Source organism: Pygoscelis adeliae, unplaced genomic scaffold (genome assembly GCF_000699105.1).
Source record: "Pygoscelis adeliae isolate BGI_AS28 unplaced genomic scaffold, ASM69910v1 Scaffold120, whole genome shotgun sequence".
Classification (NCBI taxonomy): domain Eukaryota; kingdom Metazoa; phylum Chordata; class Aves; order Sphenisciformes; family Spheniscidae; genus Pygoscelis; species Pygoscelis adeliae.
The window spans coordinates 1,430,023-1,438,881 of record NW_008824032.1 but is presented as its reverse complement, the minus strand read 5'-3'; the positions used below and the strand labels follow the sequence as shown (position 1 = coordinate 1,438,881).

The 8,859-nt window shown below is 44.0% G+C and overlaps 1 protein-coding gene across 1 annotated transcript in view; it reads left to right on the top strand.

Annotated features, from left to right (window-relative positions):
- Positions 1 to 2,022: 2,022 nt before the first annotated feature.
- FBXO40 (F-box protein 40) overlaps positions 2,023 to 8,859 on the top strand; it is a 13,226-nt gene continuing 6,389 nt past the window's right edge. The window contains exon 1 of the mRNA XM_009329034.1: positions 2,023 to 2,105. Within this exon, the coding sequence (XP_009327309.1) occupies positions 2,097 to 2,105 (9 nt within the window). The 5' untranslated portion in view covers positions 2,023 to 2,096. The remainder of the gene's footprint in view (positions 2,106 to 8,859) is intronic.

Below are 8,859 nucleotides of genomic sequence, written 5' to 3'. Positions count from 1 at the left end.
CCCAGGTAAGGGCGACAGCAGAGATCTGCAAGTTCTCCTGTTTTTGCTGAGAGTCTGGTTTCAGGTGCAGCTGAGCTAATACAATGGTGTGCTGCAGGTACAAGGATGAATTCCTGTTTCCTGTTGCCTTTGCTTTTCTGCTCCCTTCTCTCCACCACGTACACATTTTCAGGCACAGTGAACTATGTTCATTCAGCGTGCCTTGTGATACCCTGCCCTAAAAGGCCGCCACGGATGATGCCTTTTTGCAGTACAGCCATCACCTGCAGGCAAAGATTTGCAAAACTTGGGGGCTTGTGTTACCTGGGGCAGCAAGGCAGAGTACCGAACAGAGTGAGGCAGGCCCAGGGCAGGCTGTTTGGGTCTGCATGATCACCGAGCAACACATGGAAGCAGTAAAAAGCACCACCAGAGTTCAGACTGTCTGGAAACACAGAGATCTAAAACCAGGCTGACATCAGGTGCCGGTAAAATTAAGACAGAAGGTAGCTTCATTTCTGACAGCAGATGCTTGTGAGGCCCTAAGTATTTTAGTAATCTGGGTTAATTCAGCTGGAGGGAGTTTACTCCTGAACCAGTAATACAGAATTTTGAGAAGAATTTTTTACTTCATTTAAAAGTGAGGCACACAAGCAGCGTGTTTTTAAACACAGTCTAAAAAGATGATGACAACACTGAAGGCTGAAGAATGACCCTGAACTGGGCGGGGTGAGGGGTGGAAGTGGACGGGGTAAACAGATCAGCGATCATGTTGTGACTGGGTGAAATTTGGGTGTAGGCATATTGCCACTGGCCCCTGTTTTCTGTAATGCAACGGGATGACAGAAAATGGTATCACGATAATACAGCCCTTTCTAAAAAAGGCCACGGAGCCAGACTGCTAACCATATTTAGCACTAATAAATTACGATTGGCACCAGCAAGCCTTGGTTGTCACCTACTGACATTTTGTTCAGCCCTAAAGATGAAAACACAGTTGCCTGCACTGTCTCAAACAATGAGAGTCACTGGGGACTCGCAGATAGGGAAGAAGAAAGATAAGGCAAAGCAACAAGTTCATCATGACTTAGGATCTCAGAGCCAACACCGCCATAGCCAGAAGATGTTGCTCTGTGTTTCTGAGGTGGTAAAAAGTGGTTGCATACAGCAGCAGGGTCACAAGAGGTGTCTTTGCAGCCAGGTGGGGTGAGCACCCACCAGGGAGAAGCAGCGCCTGCCCCATCTGCACCCCTGAACCTCACTGACATGTAGTAGTACCCGAATGTCTGTACTCACCATGAGTATGAAATGCTCATCATGAAACTCACCATCAAACTCATCATGAAATGCTTTAATGGGTCCACGCTGATGGTAAAACACGACTGCTCTCTTTTGCTCCTTTGCTTCCTCAGGTTTGGCTAAGGAAGGGTGACAGTGGGAGCTGCACCCTTCAGGCTTCCTCCTGGTGGCTGGTGGGACCCTTTCAATGTGCAGCAAGGCAGCTGGAGCTGGGGAGCCTCCTGGGGGTCCCTGGGAGGTGGGCAGACAGGTCTGCCCGGCTGCTCAGCTCTGGGCCATTCCCGCTCTCTTTCTGCCCACCCCTGCCCAGACAGATTGGAAACCTGCCATCGCTGTCTGCACCAGCTGCTAGAGTTGGTGACGATGGCAGCCAGGGGCACGGCGACAATTCCAACAGCAGAGACCACAAACTGGTGTGGGCGCCAAGGGGAGTTAAGTTGTGAAGGGCAAATCTCCGTCAGAGAGCGGCAGGGAGCTGATACAGGGCTCTGGGAAGGGTTTTGATCTTTTCCTCTCATGCAGGGGGCATGGAGTATTACTGGTCCTGCCTCTCACATCTTCTCTGTGAAGTATCACTCCAGAAGTGACAGTGTTAACAAATACAGAGGAAGAGACTGCTCTGTAAGCTGAGCTACGTGGTCACATGCACGGGTTTTATTTTTAACATCCCAAAACTACTTGATGTTTCTGCCTGGGCTTGCTCCGTGTCCTCCCATTCTCTCCTCTTCCCTTGCTTGCAGTTCTCCTTTACCCACCTCACTTCAACCCAGCTGAGCACAACCAGGAGAGCAAGTGTTTGGTACACACACAGGGACTCTATGATTAAGGTAAGGCTTTGTAAATAAGAGTTTGAGGCTTTATTGGTCAAACCTTATGCAATGCAATGGTTACTGTATCAAGCTATGAAAATCAAGACGTCTTCAAAACAGCCTTAGTAATTAAGATGAAGTAGAATAATCAGACACAAGAGGTCTTAAATGACACCCTAAAACAGAGGCAGCTGGTAACTTTGAATGCTTCTGTGACATGCTACTCTCAAAAAAAAAAAAAACCTCCATAATATATTCAGTGGCTTAGCCGTAGTTTGCAGCACTGTATCTGGGGTTTTAAAAAACTAAGGTGCTGAGTCTAAGATGGGAGCTTCAGTAGCAGGACAGATGATAAACCAAAAATTCAATTTTTGTAATTTTCAAGAAACTCTGAGAGAAGTAAGACAAGACAGTAAGGATCAGAGGAGAGGCAAAAGCAATCTTCTGGCAAAAATGCTAAGACTTAATATCCTGTGAGTTTTGTAGATTCAAACTGCAAACTGTATGTTTGTAGGCCAAACTGAATATTAAGATGATGAAGTAAGAATCACAAGTGTTAGAGGTACTACTGTACCATTTAGAATTGTGGCTGCTTAGCAATTTTTATTCAGGAATCTTTTCTTTTTTGTTTCTATGACTTAGACGTTGACCAATAGCTCTGAAATTCTCTATGCGGGGCATCTGCCTTGGGCTGGGGTTTTTTTGTTTTGCTTAAAACCGTTCACTTGATTATCTCAAGAAGTTTTCAGAAAAGTATGTTAATGAGATTGTTACCAGGGCATAAAATAGAACCTGAGCCCAAAGAAAAAAAACAGTTTGGACCATTCTTTTTTTTTTTCTCAAACTGCAACTAAACGGGAACCTGTTATTTTAAAGCACTCGCTGAACTCAAACCAAAACCAAACCCATTTCCCAGCTGTGGATGCAAAGTGAGAGTTTGTCTGACCGTGTCTCTACCAAGGACAGCACAGGGACCCCTCACATGCACGAGGAGCAGCAGAGCAGCTCCATGCCACAGCCTCCCCCTTCTCCCTGTCCTGCCTGTCTCCCACACGACTCCCCAACATGCCCAGCACAAGACCCTGCTGCTGGGCTGCCCTCCACCATACCGCCAGCCCAGGGGACCACTTCAGCACCTGGAATTTTGGGGTGGGTTTGTTTCAGGTGAGCTACGGCTATGTTGCGCCAGGTAGGGAGGAGCAAGAAATATTGCTGATCCAGGTCTCACAGCGGGGAGTGCAGTGTGGTAACACCAGCAGTGCCCTGTGTTACCCATGCCTCACTGCTCTGAACTCTCCCCTACTCCTCCCATAACAGCACCAGCGCTTTTCACTGGACAGAAATTGCACCAGCAAGTTTCAGTGCCTCTTTACTGCGTGCATGCAGCACAGATTTACCAGGCGAGGGGGAGGCCTGACGGTGCGACAGCTTCTCTTGAGCTCCACAGTCCTGCATGCCAGGTTTAGGGAGCTGAAGAGAAGCTGATGTGCTGCTGTGGGAACCTGAGCAGCACTCATGCTCTGAAAGAAAAGCAAGGAACGTGCCTGACTGATGCACTGGAGTGTGGACCTACTCCGTCCCTGTCATTTTAAAGCATTTTTTTTTTTCACTATACAGCAATTCCAACCTGTTAAGTAACTCTGAACCAGTGGTTATTGCCATGAGACACCACAGGCTCAATGAGCTGATCCCCAGCTAGAAAATAGAGGGAGTAGCTCCCTAATTGTCACAGCCTCATCCTTCTATCTTTGGGCTTATCTAACATAACAGGTCAGTTGTCTCTCGGAAAACCTTTTCACTCTGCATGTCTTACACTGGGGATTTGAGGTTCACCAGAAGTATTGTCCTGGAATCAAAGTGCCCCTATAAAACCCGCGCGGGCTTGTTCAAGGTCTGAGCTTCAAAGAAACTATGTCTTGCACAAGCTTGGTAGAAATTTATTAGTGGTGTTGATGAAGATTTCATCTATACCTTTTATTCTTCCTTTCCACCTACCCTGGGCTGTACCATATTCACTGCCTGACTCATTTAAAGCTCGGCTGGCAACAAGTATATGCAAGATCAGTCTGAATGGCAATTGCAGAGCAGGTGTGCCACGAAGGACAGTGACCCGCTACGCCTAACGCCAAGGCAGTCGCTCAAGCTGTAGCTGTCCCTGCTGTGGGTGTCGAGATGTGGGGCTTGACTCACTTAGGGGTCACCGTGATTCCAGGTGGTGGCATTCTTGGGTTTGCTTTTTGTTTTGTATCGAAGGACAGGACTTTAGAAAAATTAGGCTCGCAGAATCATGTGCAAATGCAGTATGGTTTCCAATGGCATAGTGTTTTCTTCCTCAGCCTCAAGAAATAAATATATCTGTGCAGCAAAAGGAGACCCAAGCCTGATTTCTTGCTGTGGTTGTTCAGTACGTAGTGATTGAGGAAGAACACTGCACGAAAAGAGAAGAAAATCTCTAGTTTAAGGAGACTTAGATGCTCCCCTAGAAAGTGTGATTCTACAGCTGCCTCTGCCAGGGTTTTTGTGCAGGAGGCATGCAACTGCAAGCGAAACATCAGAACCTGAGCGTCTCCATGCTTGATGTGTATATATGTATATTTTTATTTATATAAAATATTATGTTTAGTTCTATTTCTTTTCCTCTTTCTACACTTTAATTCTACATCTGCCAAATAGAAGTAATAGTACCTTTTAACCTCAAGTGCACCTCTAGTACTGCAAAGATAAATTCATTATTGGTTGTGAGCCCCCTCAGATACTAAGATAGTAAATATATTGAAAAACCCTGTAAGGAAATTAATAAGTCTGTATTCACCTCAGGATTTAAGTATTATGATAAAAATGAGATAAACACCACGTACTGGGTAACAAGGGTTAAAAGAAATAGAGAATATCTCCTATCTGCCCTATACAACTCACCAAAAGTATTCCCATCCCTTGAAAATATTTTTCTGTTGTAACATTATATATAACTTTAATATTCTTGGCTCCAGCATTTGGATGCAAACTTTCATGAGATTTTTTTAAGAGCTCCTTATCACATTGTAAATCTTAGAAAGATTGATTTATGTTCATTTGCAATCTCATCTCAGAGGCACTTTTTAAGGTAATTATCTGGGGTTTCTGGTGGCCCTTTTTGATGGGTCTTTAAAATGGGAGGCATCCCTTGATTCCGTGAGAAGAGCTCAGATATGATGTATAACCTTAGTATGTCATATGATCAGTCACATATAGCAAATACCAAATAAGAAAACGGTTGTGTTGTTTTGGGTCATTGACTGCAACTGAATTAAATACATATTTACTGAAAATAAATTGTAATTGGTTTATAAACTGCAAGTTATTGTCACTGAACAGATCTGCTCCAGACGCAGACATATCTGCAGTTAAAATAGAAGCTGTATATTTTTAAACCTTACTTGATTTGCTGTCATGACGGTCTAAAAATAAAGATTTACCAAAGTGGACAGTCTGCAGACTGTAATTTGTATCCTTTCTTTCCACAGTAGCTTTAACGTGATTCATGTGAGCATTTCTGTTTTGATTTTTTTTCTAACCCTGCTCTTAGGAAATTTTGCAAGTTGCAGGGAAACAAGAAGTGTACAGGTTTAGAGAAATGTTTCATCACCTGACATATCTGTGTGTCACCTGCCTCTGGATGTTATGTATCAAACTTACTGAGGCAAGAATTTGTAAACTTTCTGCCCAGGGTTTTGAAAGTTGTAGTTTGTGTGCTGACAATAATACCATCAACTAAACCACAGAGCTAACTAGATCATCAGTTAAAATACAGAGCTCTTGATTATCAGCATGTCAGAATAGAAGCAGCATTCAAACGCTGATAAATATCAGAAAAGTTTTCTCTCCCTTCTTCCTGTCCTCCAGCTACACAGATTCGACAGTGAGAAGAGAGGTACAGAAGTAATTTGACTGACAGAACAGCATATACAAGTTAGAGATGAGGTAAACTCAACTAAAAATGGCAGATCTGAATAATGATGAAGACTTATTCTGGATCTGAATGCTCTGATACGGTCACTTTTGATAAACAAAGCACATGTTTTCTTTCTCTACACGTGATTCAGATGGGGTTCGTTTCAGCATACCACAGTGTGAAAGCAGGCTCCTCTCCAGAAACTTTGCAATCAGGCCTTTCTGTGTTTTTGGAGAACCGTAAGGCCCGTGCCTCAGATGTATTTTTATTTATCAATTATTTCTCTCCGAGAGTTGGTTTTGCAGTGGAAAGTATTGTTCACGCATTCATGTTTTTATTGCGGTGTAATGTACCCAGCCTTCCTCTGACCTTATGCAAGTCATAGCTGGGACTATTTTTAGAGATTATATTTGCAGCAAAATGCTACAAGAATGAGAGCAGCAAGGATGCTGCCAATGTGAAATAAATCCATCTGTATCTCCTGCTTCTCTGAGCCGCATAAAAGTAGATGTAACTAAACAGCCTAAAGCAGGACAGATGCCACCCTAAACTACAGGTATTTAACGGCTGGGTGTGGCGGGGGCCACCCTGGCCAGCACCCTGGTGTCACCTCCCTGCAGCAGCCAGTGCTTCCCAAGACAAGGCAGGGAATGTTATAATGGATCGTCACAAAATACTATTTTTCTGCATTGCTGTCTCGAGCTCTTTCTATGCAAACAAAGGTAAAGGTACTTGAGCCTTATACCTCTTAGAGTGTAAGTTTGTCCCTAGGCAAAGGGACCACAGAGGACTTGTAAAGAGTAAAGACTGCAGGACCGAGGAGGAATGGGATTCACTAAGAGACGTAAACAGGTATTGGTCAGTGTTGGAAGTTGCAATGGATGGAACGAAGATGTGTTGAGCAATTAATGCACATCTAATTCAAACACGAGTGTGTGGTCTTTGGTGACTGCAGGAACCCACATGCGTTGCCTTTCCCAGACATCTTTCCTTCTCCTGCGTTGTTCATGACTTCCATTGCCTAGATGTGAAAGACGAGAAGTTAAAACAGTGCCTTCAAGAAAGGGAGGGGAAGCAGCTTCACACAGCACCTCTTCCCCTTGAGCCTGAGCCTACTTCCTCTGCAGCACAGCTCTCCTCAGGGCTAGGTCACTTAAGCCTGGGGTTGCAAGAACGCTCACATCTAGGTAAATGACACTACTGTATTTTCTTTAACCTTAGAAAAAAACCAAAGTCTAAATTATTTTACTAATAATGTGTATTTTTTCCAAGAGCCAAATGAGAGTCTGCTGGACCTATGGTAGTTCCTCCTGCATGGAAAGTGTGGTGGGAAGACTTGTCAAAAATCTTTTTCTCATTTTCACAAAAAAAAAAAAGCGCCCTGGGTCCTGTTTGGAAACAGAACTGCCGTTCCTCCTTATCATTAGCTTTTTCCCTTCCACAAAGATTCACAGTAGGCTGAACCAAGCCGGAATGCAGCCTCTACAGCAAGGAGCAGAAAGTCAAAAGTCTGGGCTTTTCTACTTGCAGCAGCTCTTCTTTGGGCCAAGTTCCTGATACCGGTTGCAGGCATCCAGGGAAGTAGCTCCAAGCAGTGACTGAGCAGCCTCTAGTTCTCTAGTCCAACAGCTGTGTGTGAGGGGAAAGGACCACAGGAGGCCCTACGTGTTCCCCCTAAACGGCATGTCTTACGGACATTGTTGAAGAAGGCTGCTGGGCTGGGTGGACCACTGGTCTGACCCAGAATGTCATTTCTTACGTTCTTAGATTGTTTACAACAGAAGGCATGCCTCATGCTAATCACCATCTCCATTTACTTGCTGTTGGACTCTGTGCTTCTGTTTTCCCATGTTTAGGGAGAAGTAACAGCTATTGCCGGGAATTATTGCAAGGGAAGAGATATTATGAGCAAGGGCAACTAAGAACTTTTGGAAGCAGGCCTCATAAGTGCATTAATTTTACTAACTAAACTGATTTAATTGACTTACTGGGAAAGAACAAAAAGCACAGTAACGAAAGCAAAGCAGATCAGTGGTTCATTCTGACAGAAAGCTAGTAATCTGGTAGTGATAACTTTTTATGTGAGGATCTTCATACATCATGTTCTTGTACTTCTGCTTTTTGTTGTTGGACCTCAGGAAAATTGTATGTCCTTTTTATATCAAAGGTTTTTAAGGGGAAGAGAGGAAAAATTTATATATAATTTTTGAAACCATGTTAATGTGGAAATGTGACAACTGAAATGCAGTCTTCCTTAAAACATTTAGCCTGTTTATATAATAAAGCTGGTTGAAATTTCTGAAACGTTTGTTTTGGCATCCTCAACTTGTTCTTTTAATCCAGTCTGTTTGTTGCAAAATGTTAAATTCATGGAGCTGCCTGGTGGCATCTGAATTTATGAAACGGAGACTGGTATTGTTTATTACTTGCTGCCTGGGACCTTTTTCCCTATTTTTTGGCCCCTTTGTGGTGTCACTAACACCTTCATAAACTGAACCTAAAATATGATCAACTCAGGATCACCTATTCAGTTCCGGGTAGCATTTGACACAGACTAGTATGTAGGATGAACTGAAAAAGTAGAGCGGTGGTGACCGGTTTTTGTAGGATCATGCTCTAAAATAGATCCCAAAGGAACAAAAATGGATTCTTTCTCAAAGAGGCACCCTATAAAAGGCATGCTTGGAGCTGACCTCTCCCCTGCTCCATCACAGGAAGGGAGAAGCTCTGCTGAGGTTAGACCTTTGTCGCTCCCCTTCTGCCCTAACTGCACACCGTGGTGCTGAGCTAAGGATGAGATAAACCATACCTGCCCTCTTCTCCTCTTGCCTCTCTTCTCGG